The sequence below is a fragment of the Bombina bombina genome, chromosome 4 (genome assembly GCF_027579735.1).
Source record: "Bombina bombina isolate aBomBom1 chromosome 4, aBomBom1.pri, whole genome shotgun sequence".
Taxonomy (NCBI): domain Eukaryota; kingdom Metazoa; phylum Chordata; class Amphibia; order Anura; family Bombinatoridae; genus Bombina; species Bombina bombina.
In genome coordinates this window covers 394,179,158-394,201,167 of record NC_069502.1, presented here as the reverse complement: position 1 = coordinate 394,201,167, position 22,010 = coordinate 394,179,158, and the positions used below count along the sequence as shown (strand labels likewise).

General features: G+C 41.1%; 1 protein-coding gene across 4 annotated transcripts in view; it reads right to left on the bottom strand.

Moving 5' to 3' along the window:
- Window positions 1–638: 638 nt before the first annotated feature.
- Window positions 639–22,010, bottom strand: part of FXR1 (FMR1 autosomal homolog 1) — a 356,275-nt gene continuing 334,903 nt past the window's right edge. For all 4 annotated transcript variants that reach the window (XM_053710172.1, XM_053710173.1, XM_053710171.1 and 1 more), the window contains one exon: window positions 639–2,318. In XM_053710172.1, the coding sequence (XP_053566147.1) occupies window positions 2,154–2,318 (165 nt within the window). In that variant the 3' untranslated portion in view covers window positions 639–2,153. The remainder of the gene's footprint in view (window positions 2,319–22,010) is intronic.

The following is a 22,010-nucleotide window of genomic DNA, read 5'->3' as shown; positions in this document are numbered from 1 at the left end:
CATGTGTTTCATATAGATAACATTGACCTCATGCACGTGAATTTACCGAGGATTGAGCACTGATTGGCTAAAATGCAAGTCTGTCAAAATAACAAATAAGGGGGCAGTCTGCAGAGGCTTAGATACAAGGTAATCACAGAGGTAAATTGTGTATTATAACTGTGTTGGCTATGTAAAACTGGGGTATGGGTAATTAAGGAATCATCTATCTTTTAAAACAACAATTCTGGTGTTGACTGTCCCTTTAATTCCCTTTTAATCTTTATTTGAAAAAGCAGGAATGTAAGGTTACGAGGCATCCCATTTTTGGTTTAGCATCCTGGATGGAGCTCACTGATTGGTGGAGGCCTTTAGCATAAAGATACCAAGAGAATGAAGAAAAATTTGATAATAGAAGTAAATTACGAAGTTGATTAAAATTACATGCTCTATCTAAATAATGAAAAAAATGTGGGTTTAGTATCCCTTTAAACAATTAACTAATTGTTTCCTGGATTAAGACTGAATGGGTAAGATTAAAAGTGGAAATCAATGAGGTCTGGGTGACTAGCAGTTACTTTAAAGTGAAAGAAAACAAACAAGACAGACAAAGTAATTCAGCAAGATATGGAGGAAAAGAAAAATGAGCAGACAAAGAATATGTTTTAAAAAGCATGGCCTGGAAAGAGGTTTATTTTATGTATTTTGTCGTTTGGGATCCAACATATTTGGCTACTATCTGCAGAACTTCGACTTTTAAAAGGAAACTACTATTATTTTCCGGTGTGAAAATAGTTTGACTTTCCATCTTTTTTTTTTTTTTTTTTTTAACATATGGCATTGAGTCACATAAGAGAAAACGGTAAAGTATATTACAAACATAATTTACAGGAGCATCCAATCAGTTCTTTCAGGACTAAAAACACAGAAAGTTAACAAAAAGCTTAGTAGTAGCAGCAAGCGTGCAAACTCTCCAATTAGCAGACAAGATTTAGAGTTGATTTAGCATATTGGGAATGCACACCCAAAAAATAGATGATAGGTAAGGAACTTATTTCAAATGTTACATAAAGACATGTAAGGGTTAAAATTCCCTTTAAACAAAAATGATACACACGACTTCTCTCATTAACATACTGTAAATTTTGAAACTGGTCAGTAATAATTAAGAAAATATACTGGGCATCAATCTCTCCAACAATGTTGCAGGATTAAGCAACTTCTTATGCCACCACAGTAGGAAACTAGGCTGTAATTATGGAAGATCAAAGTTTATTTTTTTTTTCTCTCTTTTTTTTTTTTTTTTTTTTTTTTACTACCTGCATACAAAAACATATTGCACATCAAACAACAAAACAAAAATAAAAATACCATACTAAGGACTAACATATGCAGTTTATACAGGATAAACATTCTGGAAATTGATCTTTTCAGTAGTTAGGAATACACCTGTGGACATGACTATGTTCGGTTTAGTGTTTATAGCTAAGTTTGATTTTTAAATACTGTACATTTTTAATAAATAAACCAAACAAAGCCTCAAAGTAGAACAGTCACTGCCAATATCACTGCAGAATTATTATGTCTGTGTTCCAGTGGTCTGCAGTTCTCCTCCATACAGCTTTTTGTTGCTTTAAAAAAAACAAAAAACCCAGACAAACTAACAAAAAAATATAAAAAAAATACATGTATTAAAATGACCAGTTTCCAGACCTAACCAATGGAGAAATTACAATTCAGTGCAAAATACTTAGACTGCATCTTATTTTTCTAGTTTTCCTCAGGTGAAGAAGTGGTTGCATATTATTAAAAATGTAACAAAAGCAGCTAATGCTTTCAGAACGAATATTATGCAGGATCCCCCATCAATGCCATATTTCAAAACAAAAACAAAACATTTCCTATAGCCAGCATTTTCTCTTTTTTTTTTTTTCTTCCTTTTTTAATGTTTCGTATACTATCTCAAGGCACATCTGATGATGTATTTAGAACACAGTAGGTATCAACTTTATGTTTAACATGTGTTTCTCAGGATCCCTCCCCTTTCTGTATTCCAAATGGAGGAACTGAAAGTATGGTGTAAAGACTGGCGATCCTTAATCTATCTTTGGCAAGCTTGTACAAGCACTATTGTAAAATGTAATGTAAAGGATCTGTAAACTAGGAATTCCAATTTAGGACACCCCATTCAGTATGGCTTCTTGGTTACTTCCATCTTGACAGCTTGCAATGTTTCTTTCTGAGGCTGTGGTCTGTGATTTTGAAGCACTTTCGACACTGGAACTTGGGCCATTTACAATCTTTTCTGAGGGTCCATGTTCTTCAATTACATCCTTTGCCTGAAATAAATGGAAAAAGAAAAATAATACCCAACAATATGCCTATTTGTATTTTAAATGTGACATAAAAAGTTGCATTTGGAAACACCTTCACTTTATGTAACTGATCAGTTATTTTATTAAACAGTGACAAACACACCAAAAAACTAAACATAAATTAACTAATTTTATTTTATTTTTTTTATCTCAGATCAGTACTCCAAGGAGAACTCCCCAATAATGAACTGTGTCACTCTTTATAGGAGATGAACATAAACAACAACTTATAGTAATACATTCTAAGTACTTTCTGCATACACAGCACTAACACTGCTTGCTGTCAAAAGTGCATAGTGACAGAAATAGCTAAGTAAATGTAAGTTCTTCAGCTGGTAGGCTATAAACTCAAAATATAAAGCTGTATGTTCCACCAGCATCATGAAAGTTTAACAAGTTTCCAATTTACTTCTGTTATCCAATTTGATTTGTTCTCTTAGTATCCTTTGTAGAAAAACAGAATTTATGTTTACCTGATAAATTACTTTCTCCAACGGTGTGTCCGGTCCACGGCGTCATCCTTACTTGTGGGATATTCTCTTCCCCAACAGGAAATGGCAAAGAGCCCAGCAAAGCTGGTCACATTATCCCTCCTAGGCTCCGCCTACCCCAGTCATTCGACCGACGTTAAGGAGGAATATTTGCATAGGAGAAACCATATGATACCGTGGTGACTGTAGTTAAAGAAAATAAATTATCAGACCTGATTAAAAAACCAGGGCGGGCCGTGGACCGGACACACCGTTGGAGAAAGTAATTTATCAGGTAAACATAAATTCTGTTTTCTCCAACATAGGTGTGTCCGGTCCACGGCGTCATCCTTACTTGTGGGAACCAATACCAAAGCTTTAGGACACGGATGAAGGGAGGGAGCAAATCAGGTCACCTAAATGGAAGGCACCACGGCTTGCAAAACCTTTCTCCCAAAAATAGCCTCAGAAGAAGCAAACGTATCAAACTTGTAAAATTTGGTAAAAGTGTGTAGTGAAGACCAAGTCGCTGCCCTACATATCTGATCAACAGAAGCCTCGTTCTTGAAGGCCCATGTGGAAGCCACAGCCCTAGTGGAATGAGCTGTGATTCTTTCAGGAGGCTGCCGTCCAGCAGTCTCGTAAGCCAATCTGATGATGCTTTTAATCCAAAAAGAGAGAGAGGTAGAAGTTGCTTTTTGACCTCTCCTTTTACCAGAATAAACAACAAACAAGGAAGATGTTTGTCTAAAATCCTTTGTAGCATCTAAATAGAATTTTAGAGCGCGAACAACATCCAAATTGTGCAACAAACGTTCCTTCTTCGAAACTGGTTTCGGACACAAAGAAGGCACGACTATCTCCTGGTTAATGTTTTTGTTAGAAACAACTTTTGGAAGAAAACCAGGTTTAGTACGTAAAACCACCTTATCTGCATGGAACACCAGATAAGGAGGAGAACACTGCAGAGCAGATAATTCTGAAACTCTTCTAGCAGAAGAAATTGCAACCAAAAACAAAACTTTCCAAGATAATAACTTAATATCAACGGAATGTAAGGGTTCAAACGGAACCCCCTGAAGAACTGAAAGAACTAAGTTGAGACTCCAAGGAGGAGTCAAAGGTTTGTAAACAGGCTTGATTCTAACCAGAGCCTGAACAAAGGCTTGAACATCTGGCACAGCTGCCAGTTTTTTGTGAAGTAACACAGACAAGGCAGAAATCTGTCCCTTCAAGGAACTTGCAGATAATCCTTTCTCCAATCCTTCTTGAAGAAAGGATAGAATCTTAGGAATCTTTACCTTGTCCCAAGGGAATCCTTTAGATTCACACCAACAGATATATTTTTTCCATATTTTGTGGTAAATTTTTCTAGTTACAGGCTTTCTGGCCTGAACAAGAGTATCAATAACAGAATCTGAGAACCCTCGTTTTGATAAGATCAAGCGTTCAATCTCCAAGCAGTCAGCTGGAGTGAGACCAGATTCGGATGTTCGAACGGACCTTGAACAAGAAGGTCTCGTCTCAAAGGTAGCTTCCATGGTGGAGCCGATGACATATTCACCAGATCTGCATACCAAGTCCACGCAGGAGCTATCAAGATCACCGACGCCCTCTCCTGATTGATCCTGGCTACCAGCCTGGGAATGAGAGGAAACGGCGGGAATACATAAGCTAGTTTGAAGGTCCAAGGTGCTACTAGTGCATCTACTAGAGTCGCCTTGGGATCCCTGGATCTGAACCCGTAGCAAGGAACCTTGAAGTTCTGACGAGAGGCCATCAGATCCATGTCTGGAATGCCCCACAGTTGAGTAATTTGGGCAAAGATTTCCGGATGGAGTTCCCACTCCCCCGGATGTAATGTCTGACGACTCAGAAAATCCGCTTCCCAATTTTCCACTCCTGGGATGTGGATTGCAGACAGGTGGCAGGAGTGAGTCTCCGCCCATTGAATGATTTTGGTCACTTCTTCCATCGCCAGGGAACTCCTTGTTCCCCCCTGATGGTTGATGTACGCAACAGTCGTCATGTTGTCTGATTGAAACCGTATGAACTTGGCCTTTGCTAGCTGAGGCCAAACCTTGAGAGCATTGAATATCGCTCTCAGTTCCAGAATATTTATCGGTAGAAGAGATTCTTCACGAGACCAAAGACCCTGAGCTTTCAGGGATCCCCAGACCGCGCCCCAGCCCATCAGACTGGCGTCGGTCGTGATAATGACCCACTCTGGTCTGCGAAAGGTCATCCCTTGTGACAGGTTGTCCAGGGACAGCCACCAACGGAGTGAGTCTCTGGTCCTCTGATTTACTTGTATCTTCGGAGACAAGTCTGTACAGGGAGTGCAGAATTATTAGGCAAATGAGTATTTTGACCACATCATCCTCTTTATGCATGTTGTCTTACTCCAAGCTGTATAGGCTCGAAAGCCTACTACCAATTAAGCATATTAGGTGATGTGCATCTCTGTAATGAGAAGGGGTGTGGTCTAATGACATCAACACCCTATATCAGGTGTGCATAATTATTAGGCAACTTCCTTTCCTTTGGCAAAATGGGTCAAAAGAAGGACTTGACAGGCTCAGAAAAGTCAAAAATAGTGAGATATCTTGCAGAGGGATGCAGCACTCTTAAAATTGCAAAGCTTCTGAAGCGTGATCATCGAACAATCAAGCGTTTCATTCAAAATAGTCAACAGGGTCGCAAGAAGCGTGTGGAAAAACCAAGGCGCAAAATAACTGCCCATGAACTGAGAAAAGTCAAGCGTGCAGCTGCCAAGATGCCACTTGCCACCAGTTTGGCCATATTTCAGAGCTGCAACATCACTGGAGTGCCCAAAAGCACAAGGTGTGCAATACTCAGAGACATGGCCAAGGTAAGAAAGGCTGAAAGACGACCACCACTGAACAAGACACACAAGCTGAAACATCAAGACTGGGCCAAGAAATATCTCAAGACTGATTTTTCTAAGGTTTTATGGACTGATGAAATGAGAGTGAGTCTTGATGGGCCAGATGGATGGGCCCGTGGCTGGATTGGTAAAGGGCAGAGAGCTCCAGTCCAACTCAGACGCCAGCAAGGTGGAGGTGGAGTACTGGTTTGGGCTGGTATCATCAAAGATGAGCTTGTGGGGCCTTTTCAGGTTGAGGATGGAGTCAAGCTCAACTCCCAGTCCTACTGCCAGTTTCTGGAAGACACCTTCTTCAAGCAGTGGTACAGGAAGAAGTCTGCATCCTTCAAGAAAAACATGATTTTCATGCAGGACAATGCTCCATCACACGCGTCCAAGTACTCCACAGCGTGGCTGGCAAGAAAGGGTATAAAAGAAGAAAATCTAATGACATGGCCTCCTTGTTCACCTGATCTGAACCCCATTGAGAACCTGTGGTCCATCATCAAATGTGAGATTTACAAGGAGGGAAAACAGTACACCTCTCTGAACAGTGTCTGGAAGGCTGTGGTTGCTGCTGCACGCAATGTTGATGGTGAACAGATCAAAACACTGATAGAATCCATGGATGGCAGGCTTTTGAGTGTCCTTGCAAAGAAAGGTGGCTATATTGGTCACTGATTTGTTTTTGTTTTGTTTTTGAATGTCAGAAATGTATATTTGTGAATGTTGAGATGTTATATTGGTTTCACTGGTAAAAATAAATAATTGAAATGGGTATATATTTGTTTTTTGTTAAGTTGCCTAATAATTATGCACAGTAATAGTCACCTGCACACACAGATATCCCCCTAAAATAGCTAAAACTAAAAACAAACTAAAAACTACTTCCAAAAATATTCAGCTTTGATATTAATGAGTTTTTTGGGTTCATTGAGAACATGGTTGTTGTTCAATAATAAAATTAATCCTCAAAAATACAACTTGCCTAATAATTCTGCACTCCCTGTATAGTCCCCATTCCACTGACTGAGCATGCACAGTTGTAATGGTCTTAGATGAATGCGCGCAAAAGGAACTATGTCCATTGCCGCTACCATCAAACCTATTACTTCCATGCACTGCGCTATGGAAGGAAGAGGAACGGAATGAAGTGTTTGACAAGAGTTTAGAAGTTTTGTTTTTCTGGCCTCTGTCAGAAAAATCCTCATTTCTAAGGAGTCTATTATTGTTCCCAAGAAGGGAACCCTTGTCGACGGAGATAGAGAACTCTTTTCCACGTTCACTTTCCATCCGTGAGATCTGAGAAAGGCCAGGACTATGTCCGTGTGAGCCTTTGCTTGAGGAAGGGACGACGCTTGAATCAGAATGTCATCCAAGTAAGGTACTACTGCAATGCCCCTTGATCTTAGCACCGCTAGAAGGGACCCTAGTACCTTTGTGAAAATCCTTGGAGCAGTGGCTAATCCGAAAGGAAGCGCCACGAACTGGTAATGCTTGTCCAGGAATGCGAACCTTAGGAACCGATGATGTTCCTTGTGGATAGGAATATGTAGATACGCATCCTTTAAATCCACCGTGGTCATGAATTGACCTTCCTGGATGGAAGGAAGAATTGTTCGAATGGTTTCCATTTTGAACGATGGAACCTTGAGAAACTTGTTTAAGATCTTGAGATCTAAGATTGGTCTGAACGTTCCCTCTTTTTTGGGAACTATGAACAGATTGGAGTAGAACCCCATCCCTTGTTCTCCTAATGGAACAGGATGAATCACTCCCATTTTTAACAGGTCTTCTACACAATGTAAGAATGCCTGTCTCTTTATGTGGTCTGAAGACAATTGAGACCTGTGGAACCTCCCCCTTGGGGGAAGCCCCTTGAATTCCAGAAGATAACCTTGGGAGACTATTTCTAGTGCCCAAGGATCCAGAACATCTCTTGCCCAAGCCTGAGCGAAGAGAGAGAGTCTGCCCCCCACCAGATCCGGTCCCGGATCGGGGGCCAACATTTCATGCTGTCTTGGTAGCAGTGGCAGGTTTCTTGGCCTGCTTTCCCTTGTTCCAGCCTTGCATTGGTCTCCAAGCTGGCTTGGCTTGAGAAGTATTACCCTCTTGCTTAGAGGACGTAGCACTTGGGGCTGGTCCGTTTCTACGAAAGGGACGAAAATTAGGTTTATTTTTGGCCTTGAAAGACCTATCCTGAGGAAGGGCGTGGCCCTTACCCCCAGTGATATCAGAGATAATCTCTTTCAAGTCAGGGCCAAACAGCGTTTTCCCCTTGAAAGGAATGTTAAGGAGTTTGTTCTTGGAAGACGCATCCGCTGACCAAGATTTCAACCAAATCGCTCTATGCGCCACAATAGCAAACCCAGAATTCTTCGCCGCTAACCTAGCCAATTGCAAAATGTCGTCTAGGGTGAAAGAATTAGCCAATTTGAGAGCACGGATTCTGTCCATAATCTCCTCATAAGGAGGAGAATCACTATCGATCGCCTTTACTAGCTCATCGAACCAGAAACACGCGGCTGTAGTGACAGGGACAATGCATGAAATTGGTTGTAGAAGGTAACCTTGCTGAACAAACATCTTTTTAAGCAAACCTTCTAATTTTTTATCCATAGGATCTTTGAAAGCACAACTATCTTCTATGGGTATAGTGGTGCGTTTGTTTAAAGTAGAAACCGCTCCCTCGACCTTGGGGACAGTCTGCCATAAGTCCTTTCTAGGGTCGACCATAGGAAACAATTTTTTAAATATGGGGGGAGGGACGAAAGGTATACCGGGCCTTTCCCATTCTTTATTTACAATGTCCGCCACCCGCTTGGGTATAGGAAAAGCTTCTGGGAGCCCCGGGACCTCTAGGAACTTGTCCATTTTACATAGTTTCTCTGGGATGATCAAATTCTCACAATCATCCAGAGTGGATAATACCTCCTTAAGCAGAGCGCGGAGATGTTCCAACTTAAATTTAAATGTAATCACATCGGGTTCAGCTTGTTGAGAAATTTTCCCTGAATCTGAAATTTCTCCCTCAGACAAAACCTCCCTGGCCCCCTCAGACTGGTGTAGGGGCATTTCAGAACCATTATCATCAGCGTCCTCATGCTCTTCAGTATCTAAAACAAAGCAGTCGCGCTTACGCTGATAAGTGGGCATTTTGGCTAAAATGTTTTTGATAGAATTATCCATTACAGCCGTTAATTGTTGCATAGTAAGGAGTATTGGCGCGCTAGATGTACTAGGGGCCTCCTGAGTGGGCAAGACTCGTGTAGACGAAGGAGGGAATGATGCAGTACCATGCTTACTCCCCTCACTTGAGGAATCATCTTGGGCATCATTTTCAGTGTCACATAAATCACATTTATTTAAATGAGAAGGAACCTTGGCTTCCCCACATTCAGAACACAGTCTATCTGGTAGTTCAGACATGTTAAACAGGCATAAACTTGATAACAAAGTACAAAAAACGTTTTAAAATAAAACCGTTACTGTCACTTTAAATTTTAAACTGAACACACTTTATTACTGCAATTGCGAAAAAGTATGAAGGAATTGTTCAAAATTCACCAAAATTTCACCACAGTGTCTTAAAGCCTTAAAAGTATTGCACACCAAATTTGGAAGCTTTAACCCTTAAAATAACGGAACCGGAGCCGTTTTTAACTTTAACCCCTTTACAGTCCCTGGTATCTGCTTTGCTGAGACCCAACCAAGCCCAAAGGGGAATACGATACCAAATGACGCCTTCAGAAAGTCTTTTCTATGTATCAGAGCTCCTCACACATGCGACTGCATGTCATGCTTCTCAAAAACAAGTGCGCAATACCGGCGCGAAAATGAGGCTCTGCCTATGATTAGGGAAAGCCCCTAGAGAATAAGGTGTCTAAAACAGTGCCTGCCGATATTATTTAACAAAAATACCCAGATTAAATGATTCCTCAAGGCTAAATATGTGTAATATATGAATCGATTTAGCCCAGAAAATGTCTACAGTCTTAATAAGCCCTTGTGAAGCCCTTATTTACTGTCTGAATAAAAATGGCTTACCGGATCCCATAGGGAAAATGACAGCTTCCAGCATTACATCGTCTTGTTAGAATGTGTCATACCTCAAGCAGCAAAAGACTGCTCACTGTTCCCCCAACTGAAGTTAATTCCTCTCAACAGTCCTGTGTGGAACAGCCATGGATTTTAGTAACGGTTGCTAAAATCATTTTCCTCATACAAACAGAAATCTTCATCTCTTTTCTGTTTCAGAGTAAATAGTACATACCAGCACTATTTTAAAATAAACTCTTGATTGAATAATAAAAACTACAGTTAAACACTAAAAAACTCTAAGCCATCTCCGTGGAGATGTTGCCTGTACAACGGCAAAGAGAATGACTGGGGTAGGCGGAGCCTAGGAGGGATCATGTGACCAGCTTTGCTGGGCTCTTTGCCATTTCCTGTTGGGGAAGAGAATATCCCACAAGTAAGGATGACGCCGTGGACCGGACACACCTATGTTGGAGAAATCAAACCTAGGAAGAATCAGCAGAAATGCACTACTTTTTCAAAAACGATAAAAACAGAATGAAGCAAATTTGATAACAGAATGCTCTGGTTTTCATGACCATTTAAATGCAAAGCTTGTAGATTTTGATATTTGGTCTAACCTTTAACCAGCTATGCTTTGCAGAAAAGGTAATCCTAAAAGGAATATTAAATGGGACACAGTACAGTAAATTGTTCTCGTTTCAAATGATTAAATTGATTGCATATCGATTTACCTTTATTTTGACATTTTTAAATAGCCAATTTAACCTGTTAAAACTACCGCCTATACTGAAAATATGAATACTTTTGTATTCTCTAAAGAAAAGCTATGTAAACAAGAATAAGCAGCAGCAACAGATACTGAAATGCCAACTTATGCTGTGGAGAACATTGCTTATTATGCAGCAATATCAAAATATGTGACTTAGCTTTACAACTGTTATTTTAGCTTTTCCAAACTATTACCTATGCAGTCCCTAAGGAAGTATTCCTTGTGTGACAATTAGTATAGATTTAAAAAACAACTAAACGCCAATAAAAACAGTGCTACGTATGAAAACTGTTTAACCATCAAGCTTTGTTTTTTTACAGAACAAATGAGGAATATCAACAAAAATAAAGGGTGCAATGGAAAAACAATTTATGCTTACCAGATAAATTCCTTTCCTTCCGGATAGGGAGAGTCCACGGTTTTATTCCTTACTGTTGGGAAATACACCTGGCTACCAGAAGGAGGCAAAGACACACCAGCCAAAGGCTTAAATATGCCTCCCACTTCCTCATTACCCCAGTCATTCTGCCGAGGGAACAAGGAAAAGTAGGAAAAACATTAGGGTATAAATGGTGCCAGAAGAATAAAAATAAATAATAGGGGACCGCCCATAGACAAGAAAAAAAGGATGTGGGCCGTGGACTCTCCCTATCTAGAAGGAAAGGAATTTATCTGGTAAGCATAAATTATGTTTTCCTTCCCAAGATAGGAAGAGTCCACGGCTTCATTCCTTATTGTTGGGAAACTATACCCAAGCTCCAGAGGACACTGAATGAATAACGGGAGGGAACAAAAAGGAAGAAGCGGACCCTATTCTGAGGGCATCACAGCCTGCAAAACTTCTCCTGAAAGCTGCTTTAGCCGAAGCAAAAACATCAAACTTGCAAAATTTTGAAAACGTATGTAAGGAGGACCAGGTAGCCACCTTACAAATCTGATCCATAGAGGCCTCGTTCTTAAAGGCCCAAGAGGAAGCAACTGCTCTAGTGGAATGAGCCGTTATCCTCTCAGGAGGAAGATGTCCCGCTATCTTGTAAGCTAAGCGGATGACACTCCTTAACCAAAAAGATAGGGAAGTAGAAGTAGCTTCTAAACAGAAGCTGTGTGTTGACATTTTTGAATTGTGTAAGAATGCCCATATTCAGCTTCTGTTTAGGGACCATAGGAGAACGGACAGTCCTCAGATGCCACCGCATAGAACTTTTGTTTATGGGGAAAGCCTGTATGGGTTTGGTAAAGTTTTCAGCGATATATAAAATAAAAATATAAAAGAAAGTAAATGTTGACTAATAAGGATTTTGTAGGTTGACAGGCACCATCTTCTGTAAACGATATTCTGATCAGTAAGATGATTGCTAGCACAAATAGTACAGCGATAACCAGTGGGGAAAACAAGACAGAGAAGAAACAATACTGATACTAATTACTGTAATGTTGAAAGAACACCACAAAATATGTAGCCCTCACAAGAGCTTATGAGAAATACTAAACAAGATCTTGTTAGTAGCAGATAAACTCATCTGCATAGTTAGATTGTAAGGCGCAAGTTTAAAGGGACAGTCTACTTGAAAAATGGGCAAATCCTGATGCAGTGGCTGCTGTGTGAGTTTACCTATCGGTCATATATATTTATTATAATGCGCATTATAATAAATATATATGACCGATAGGTAAACTCACACAGCAGCCTCTGCATCAGGATGTGCTATTTCCAGAAGCGCAATCATTACAAGCCATTCCGTGTTATTACTTTGTAGCAATGTACAAGCTGTTATGTGTTGCAGCATTGTGGGCTGTGCGTGAGTATGAGCATTGAATATGGGCATTACAGCTATGTTAGAAAGCATGATCATACTCACGCACAGCCCACAATGCTGCAACACATAATAACTTGTACATTGCTACAAAGTAATAACATGGAAAGGCTTGTAATGATAGCGCTTCTGGAATTTGACAATGCGATCACTGGTTATCCATGACCTGGAGAACAGACCCCAGATTGTGTGTCATACTGTCTAATAGTGTAGCCTATGCTTATGTAAATATATAGAAGCCTGTATAATCTTATTAACACAGACACTAGAAAACAAAAAGGTGGCACAGCTGTTACAGGTTATTGTGTAACATCACGCACAGCCCACAATGCTGCAACACATAATAACAGCGTGTAAAGCCTTGTGAGTGCTGCCGGTGTGTGATGCCTGATGTCCCACTCCACTTGTCCCCCAAGGTATTCAATGTAACACTCCCACTGTCCTTCTCACTCCTGCAGAACTTTACTCTTGCGGGGCTCAGTCTGAAAACGGAGGGGGACAGCTGGCAGGCAAGCAACCAATTAGAAGGGGGAACAGGGTGCTGCTTGGCACAGGGCCCAGTGAGTGAGATTCCCTATTCCCCTGCACAGTTGAACAGTCAGGGAGGGGATTGTAATTGACATGTATTAGCAGCTACAGCATGGGGGCTGGCTATAAGGACACTAGCTAGGAAGCGAGGAAAAACTCCTTGCTTTGTAGCTAGTGTGTCCTACGAACGTATTCTTATATAGTGACACTTTATCATCAATTTTAGAAGCTTTAGCAGAAAAATTGCTAAAACATGTCAATTACAAACTTTATTTTTTTTAAATTCTTTATTTGAATACCCCATATTTTTTTGAGTGCATAATGTCCCTTTAACTCTGTGCCAGGAAAAAACAGGCTCTTCACACCAGAATAAGTAGGTCCTCTACACCTGAGTAACTGGTTTACGAGCTTGAATAAGAGTATCAATGACACTCTCAGAGAAACCTCTCCTGGCTAAGACTAAGCTTTCAATCTCCACGCAGTCAGCCTCAGAAAATCTAGATTTTGATGAGCAAATAAACCTTGCATCAGCAGGTCTCTGCGACAAGGTAACTTCCATTGAAGAGATGAGGACATCCCCACTAGATCCCCAAATTATGTCTAACACAATCTGTTGAGACAGATCTGAATGATCCCCGTTCCACTGCCTCAGCATGCACAGTTGTTAAGGTCTGAGACGGAACCTGGCAAAAGGAATGATGTCCATGCAGGACACCATGAGACCAATTACCTCCATACACTGAGCCACAGAGGGACTCAAGGAGGTCTGAAGGGCAAGACATGCCAAAGTTAAGGGACACTGAACCCATTTTTTTTCTTTTGTTATTCAGATAGAGCATGTAATTTTAAGCAACTTTACTCCTATTATTACATTTTCTTCATGCTATTGGTATCTTTATTTGAAAAGCAAGAACGTAAGTTTAGATGCCGGCCCATTTTTGGTGAACAACCTGAGTTGTCCTTGCTGATTGGACAGTACCAATAACCAAGTGCTGTCCATTGTGCTGAACTAAAAAATGGCTGGCTCCTTAGCTTAGCTGCCTTCGTTTTCAAATAATAGCAAGAGAACGAAGAAAAATGAATAGGAGTAATCTAGAAGGTTGCTTAAAATTGCATGCTCCATCTGAATCATGAAAGAAAGAAAAAATTAGGCTCAGTGTCCCTTTAGCTTGCAACATATCTCTTGTCTGTTAGAAATATCCTCATGGATATGGAGTCTATTACAGTACCCAGGAATTCCACCCTGGTACTTGGGATAAGAGAATTCTTTTTCATGTTTATCTTCCATCCGTGTGATCGAAGAAGACTGAGAAGGGACCAGAATATTGTCCAAGTATGGGGCTACTGCAATACCCTGAGTTCTGGCAACGGCTAGAAGAGCCCCCAGAACCTTCATAAAGACTCTTGGAGCAATAGCTAGGCCAAACCGAAGGGCAATGAACTGGAAGTTCCCTCTGGAATGCAAACCTCAGGAACTGAAAGTGTTCCCTGTGGATTGGAACATGAAGGTAAGGAGTCCTTCAGAACTATAGTGGTCATAAGCTGGCCTTCCTGAATTAACGGAAGGATGGACCTTATCGTCTCCATCTTATAGGAAGGGGGAAATTTGTTTAAGCACTTTAGGTTCAGAATTTGGCGGAAAGTTCCCTCCTTCTTTGGGACCACAAAAAGGTTTAAATAAAACCCCAAACCTCTTTCTTCGATAGGCACCGGGACAACAACTCTTGAGGATAGATCCTGAATGCACCCTAGAAAGGGGTATGTCATATCCGAAGACCAAGACTTCAACCAGAGTGCCCGGAGGGCTAGGACAGCAAAGCCAGATGCCTTTGCATTTAGGCGAATAATTTTCATGTTCGCATCACAGATAAAAGAATTAGCAATTCTCAGAGCTTTAATTCTGTCTTGAATATCCTCTTGGGGAGACTCCACCTCGCACCAGTCTAATTTAGGTATCATAGGTTCTTCAGGCAGCGCGGCCTCTGGAACCTCTAACATAGACAGAACCTCCTTTAATAAAAAACGCAAGTGCTCAATATTAAACCTAAAGGACGGTTCCTCCACAGCAGGAGGCTTAGACGCTAAGGACTCCGACCCAGAAAGTTCACCCTCTGAAGCTACAGAGGTTAACTCATTATCGGATAACTCGGATATAATAGCTAAATCTGATAAATATTTAGATGACTCCGGGTCGAGAGAGCTATGTTTAACCTTTCTCTTGCGTTTGTTAGAGCGAGGTAATGCACTGAGGGCCGCAGACAACGCCGTTTGTAACTGCGCGGCAAAGTCTGCAGGAGGAATGCCCCCTCCGGATGGAGGATTAGATATGCTACAGGGAACTGCATGTGGAGTGGATAATGTAGCAAGGGTAGTAATCTCACGGGACGCAGAGTCCTGAGAGGTAGATGGCTCAGAGTTACTAAGAGCCTTAAGCAGGCTTGTCTCCCGTCTTAGACTTTATAACTGTGTTCAGGCACGTGGAACATAATTGAGTGGGCGGGAAAAACACAGCCTCCTCACAATATAAACAGGTATGATTTAGTACGGAAGGAGTACCTTCTAACAGAGTCCTCCATAGCTCAGGTTATACCCACAGGAGGACACAAATAAAAACATTTTTTATTACAGAAAAAGTATCTGCCGGAACTGAGGAAATTAACATAGACCACACCCGGTGACATGGAGTGCAAGATAGTACTTCCTCTGTTATTACAAGTACAGCAAGCAATAGGAGCTGTGCAACACTTTGAAAAAACGAAAGTGAAACTTAAAAGTGAAACATGTTTGTTCCAGCCAAAAACACAGTCTATCAGCCCAGGAAAAAAAATCACACAAAGCAGTATGTAAATAATTAATACACTGATTAATTAACCCAAACTGTTCAATAAACCCCCTTCAGAGGATATTAACCCTGGATCCTATCAAGGTATAAAGGAGCCACACTTTGACCCTGTTATAGCGTTTTATGTATAAAAATTGATATGATCTTACCTCCAGTATCCATGCTGTGGAACAGAACACAGCCTCTCAAGTGTGACAGTCTTATAGCAGTGCTCCTGACATGGACTTGAGTGAGAGAAAGCAGGCAGAGAAACTATTCAACACTGATTGCTTAGGAGCTGTTAGCAGTAGACTGGATGGTTTCGCAGAAAAACTTTCCCTGCATCTCCAGACTCTAACTTTCATCAATACTCTCACTAAGAGGTTGACATGACTACTTAAAAATCCAGTCCTATCTCGAAGGGCAGAAACCCTTTTTCAGGACTCTACGAATCTTCTGAAACTTTTCTGCCACCTCCTAACGTGACGAAAGGCAAAGAATGACTGGGGCAATGAGGAAGTAGGAGGGATATTTAAGCCTTTGGCTGGGGTGTATTTGCCTCCTCCTGGTGGCCAGGTGTTGTATTTCCTAACAGTAAGGAATAACGCCGTGGACTCTCCCTATCTGAGGAAGGAAATGGTCCAGAGAAACAAAGATGCAAAGAAGACCAGACATATATTGTAACTATACCATCATACAAGCTAAAGAAATAAAAGCCAGATAAGTAAATACATGTTAAAAAGCCCTTAATGACAGAAAAGGTTATGGAAGAGAAACTCAAAACAGACCCAGAGAGAACACACTTCAGGAGGGGAAGATAGACCCTTTTCCTTCCCATCTTGTTGAAGTAAGAACGGGAGCATCTCCAAGAGGTGAAACTTATAAACACCCTAAGGAGGTGACATTTTGGGTTTCTGTCCCCTTAAACAATCTCTGTTATTGCTAGAAGGCTAAATCTACACATTACCAGTGGTCAAGCAAAATAATACCTTTTGCAGCCATACATGAACATAAAAAATTCTCTTTTATGGTACATTTGCACTACCACAAACATTTTGTAAACACCACTTTCAAAAATATTTCTGAGCACACCTACTACTCAATTGTTTAAACAGACAAACACTATGAGATTGTGATATAAAATGTTTAATTTTATGTCGTAAAAAACAACTTTGCAATATACTTTCATTATTTATTTTCTCCCCTTTTCTGGAAATGTAAATATGGAAATTGTGAGCTTTCTAATTTCTGTTAAAAGTGGGAGCCCAGACTTAAAGGCACATAATACCCAAATGTTGAAACACTTGAAAATGATGCAGCATAGCTGTAAAAAGCTGACGAGAAAACATCACCTGACCATCTCTATGTAAAAAAGAAAGATATTTTACCTCAAAATGTCCTAAGTATTCACACCCCATTGCAAACTACTTTTAGAAGCAAATCAGTATGCCTGTCCCGGGACTTGCAAGGGAGCGTGTCTCATGCACACTCATGTCATTTCCCTATTCAGTTCAAGAAAGTTTACTATGAAGACTCATGAGAAAATACAGGCATAGAGGACTGAAGGGAAATACAGGAAGCAAGAACTTTGGATTTTCTGACCTCCGTCAGAAAAATCCTCATAGAGAATCTATGATTGTTTACTATGAAGACTCATGAGAGTTAAGGGAAATCTCATGAGATCACAGTAAAAAACAAAAATCTATGCTTACCTGATAAATTTATTTTTTTCCTGGCATGGAGAGTCCACAAATCCATTCCAATTACTAGTGGTATTCAACTCCTGGCCAGCAGGAGTAGGCAAAGAACACCGCAGCAGAGCTGTTAAGTGTCACTCCCATTACCCATAATACCCAGTCATTCATCCAAAGGAAAATGGAAATAGAAGATGACACAAGGGTATAGAGGTGTCTGAGGTTTATAAAAAAAAAAAAACCTGCCGTAAATCAAATTAAGGGTGGGTTGTGGACTCTCCATGCCAGGAAAGAAAAATTTATCAGGTAAGCATAAATTTTGTTTTCTTTCCAATGGCATGGAGAGTCCATGAATCCATTCTAATTACTAGTGATAACCAATACCCAAGCTACACAACACAGAATGGAAGGGAGGGAGAACAAGAAAGGCAGACCTAAACAGAAGGCACCACTGCTTGAAGAACTTTCCTCTCAAAGGAAGCCTCAGCAAAAGGCAAAAGTATAAAAAATTGTAGAATTTGGAAAAAGTATGCAATGAAGACCAAGTGGCCGCCTTGCAGATTTGCTTAACAGATGCTTCATTTTTGAAAGCCCAGGAATTAGAGACAGCCCTAGTGGAATGAGCCGTAATTCTCTCAGGAGGCTGTTGACCAGCTGTCCCATATGCTAACCGAATAACACTTCTCAACCAGAGAGAAAGAGTAGTAGAAGTGGCCTTCTGACCCTAACCAGAGAAAACGGCGAACAGAGCAGTAGTTTGCCGAAAATCTTTAGTTGCTTGTAGATAAAATTTTAGTGCACACACACACAGCATCCAGGTTATGCAACAAGTGTTCCTTCTGAGAAGAAGGATTCAGACAAAAGGAAGGAACAACAATTTCCTGATTGATGTTGCGATCCAATACTACTTTGGGAAGAAATCCCAGCTTAGTACGATGGACCCCGTTATCCGCATGAAAAATAAGGTAAGGGGAATCACACTGCAGAGCCGAAAGCTCGGAAACTCTGCGAGCAGACGAAATAGCAAGGAGAAACAAAAATTTGGCACGACAACAACTTAATATCAACCGAATGCATAAGCTCAAACAGAGCCTGCTGCAAAACTTTAAGAACAAGGTTAAGGCTCAAAGGAGCAGCAACAGGTTTAAACACAGGACTGATTCTGACCAAGGCCTGAACACAACATTGAATATCTGGCACATCTGAAAGATAGTGCAGAAATCTGACTCTTCAGAGAACTGACTGACAAACCTTTCTCCAGGCCACACTGAAGAAAAGACAGAATGAGAGGAACCCTCACCCAACTCCAAGAGAACCCCTTCAATTTGCACCAATAAAAGGTATTTACGCCATACCTTATGGTAAATCTTACAGGTAACAGGTTTAGAAGACTGAAGCATGGTATCAATCACCTTCTCAGAAAAACCCCGCCTAACCAAGACTAGGCGTTTAATCTCCAAGCAGTCTGCTTCAGAGAATCTAGATTTGGGTAGAGGAAGGGACCCTGAAGTAGAAGGTCCTTCCTCAGAGGCAACCTCCAAGGGGGAAGAAATTACATCTTCACCAGATCCTGCAAGGCCAGACAGGAGCTATTTGAATTACTGACGCCCTCTCCTGTTTGACACAAGCTATTACTCAAGGAAGGAGGGAAAACGGACGGAACAAGTATGCTAGATCGAATTCCCTAGGAACCACTAAAGCATCAATTAGAACTGCTTGAGGATCTCTTGATCTTGACCTGTATTTAGTTGAGGCCAAGCACTGAAGATTGCTCTCAGTTTCAAGATGTTTATTGGTAGAGAAGACTCCTCTCGGGTCCAAATACCCAGAGTCTTTAAAGAACCCCAAACTGCTCCCCAGGCTGGCATCCGTGGTCACAATCTCCCAAGATGGTCTGAGGAAGCAGGTTCCCTGAGACAGATGATCCTGAGAAATCCACCAAGATAGTCTCTCTCGTTAGAGTCTAGGACTATTCTCTGAGAGCGATCCGAGTGATTTCCGTTCCATTGTCTGAGCATGCATAATTGTAAAGGTCTCAGATAGAAACGAGCAAAAGGAATAATGTCCATGGAAGCAACCATTAGACCAATTACCTCCATACACTGAGCCACTGATGGACGTATAGAGGACTGAAGGGAAATACAGGAAGCAAGAACTTTGGATTTTCTGACCTCCGTCAGAAAAATCCTCATAGATAATCTATGATTGTTCCCAAAAAGCATATCCTGGTGTTTGGCACCAGGGAACTCTTTTCCAGATATACTTTCCACATGGGAGTACGAAGAATAGACAACAGAGTGTCTGTGTGAGATTTTGCTAAAGGAAAAGATGGCACCTGAACCAAGATGTCGTCCAAGTATGAAGCCACCGCTATACCCTGAGATCTGACCACCGCCAAAAGGGCCACTTGAACCTTTGTAAAGATCAGAGGAGCAAACCGACGGAATTGGTGATGTTCCCTGTGAATAGGAACATGTAGATACGCGTCCTTCAGGTCAATGGAAGTCATGAATTGACCATCCCGAATCAAGGGAAGAATGGAACAAATAGTCTCCATCTTGAAGGATGGAACCTTGAGAAATTTGTTGAGACACTTGAGGTCCAATATGGGACAGAAAGGTCCCTCCTTTTTGGGAACCACAAAAAAGTTTGAATAGAATCCTTGACCCTGTTCCTCTAGGGGAACAATTACTCCTAGAAAAGATAGGTCATTTACGCAATTTAAGAAGGCCTCTTCCTTCACCTGGTTTGCAGATAACCCTGACAGGATAAATCTGCCCCTAGGGGGGCAAGACTTGAACCCTATCCTGTATCTCTGGGATACTACTTCCACAGCCCAAGAATCTTGGACATCTCAGATCCAAGCCTGTCGAAAAAGTAAGCCTGCCCCTACTTGATCCAGGACTGGATCGGGGGCGGCACCTTCATGCTGATTTAGACTGAAAGGAAGGTTTCTTGGCTTGCTTCCCCTTATTATAAGGCTGACTGGACTTCCATGAAGCCCTGGATTGCTATGGCTTGGAAGAGGAAGACGTTTGTCCCTTGAAGTTATGAAAGGAATAAAAATTTGAATTCTAGCGACCCTTATGTCTACCCTTCTTGTCTTGAGGTAGTAAAGATCTCTTTCCACCGGTAATTTCGGAAATGATCTTAGGCAGACCAGGACCAAATACAATATTGCCCTTAAAGGGTAAAGACAAAAGTTTGGATTTGGATGTTACATCTGCAGACCAAAATTTTAACCACAGAGCTTTAGAGCCTTAAATCCTATCTTGGATCTCATCTATAGTAGTTTCCTATGAAATTAGGTCAGACAAGGAATCACACCAATAAGATGCTGCGCCCGCAACTGTAGCAATACTTGCAACTGGTTGCCATTCTAAACCCTGATGAATGTACATCTTAAGTAAGCTTCCAGGAAACACTTTTTTGATAACAGGGGACGGGGAAAAAGAAATCCCCGGCTTTTCCCATTCCTGAGCTATAATTTCAGACATACGATCTGGAACTGGAAATACCTCTACAGATGGTTTGACATCAAACACACTGTTAAGCTTATTAGACTTCTTAGGAGTCTCAGCGACAGTAAAGTCGGAGTAGCAAGGACCTCCTTCAAGAGCAAATGGAGGTGCTCCAGCTTGAATCTAAAATTAACCTCCTCTGGATCTGCTGTACTAGCCACCGCACTCTCAGAGTCAGAGATCTCTCCCCCTCAGAAGCCACTGAGGAATGATCCTCCTCAGATAATTGAGATAGGCTGACTAACGCAGACTTAGCGGAGTCTGAACCCTTAGTGTGAGACATGTTCTTAGATTTCCTCTCTATCTTACCAGCAATAGGTAAATCTGATAAAGCTGCAGAAACTGCAGAAGTTATTTGCGCAGCAAAATCCCCTGGTAAATATATACCCCAGGAACTGGTTGAGAGGAACCGCAGGGCACTGCATGTGAAACTGCAAAAACTTGGGACGTTTGAGGGGAAAGCTGAGGCATAGTATGGACAACATCATCCTGAGAGATAGACGGCTCTTGTTTAAACATGTGGAGCAAAACTGCACCAGAGGAATAATTTGGGCCTCCAAGCAATATAAGCACTTATTAAAAGACAAGGCTAAGTTATTATCAGTATCCATAACTTGAGCCCGATTCCCAACTTAAAATTAAAATAAATATATAACAATACTAAGCAGAAAATTTTCGATTCAGAAACAAACTCTAAAATTTAATGCGTCTCCTACCGGCGCCATAATACCTCAGCTCTGCTGGGGACTTATCACCCTGGTGACCGGAGAGAAGACCCAGTAGAAAAGAATAGCGGTGGACTCTGATATAAATCCGTCCTAGACTCTGGCTCTGGATCGGATAATAACACTCTGACATCCGCTCCACTGTAACGAAAGCCGATAGCATAGTAGGATCACATGACTGCAACAGTGAAAAGTATTTTTTTTTTTCTTCTTAAAGTTTTTTATTGAGACAAACAAGATGTATAAACAATGCAGTACAATACAGTATAATACAAGCCCACATGGGTATGCGAATAGTAGTTACAGATTCAGAAGTAGACTATAAATCTTACACAATGATATGATAGTTATGCTCTTTTACCAGATGCATACATAATTTTGTATTT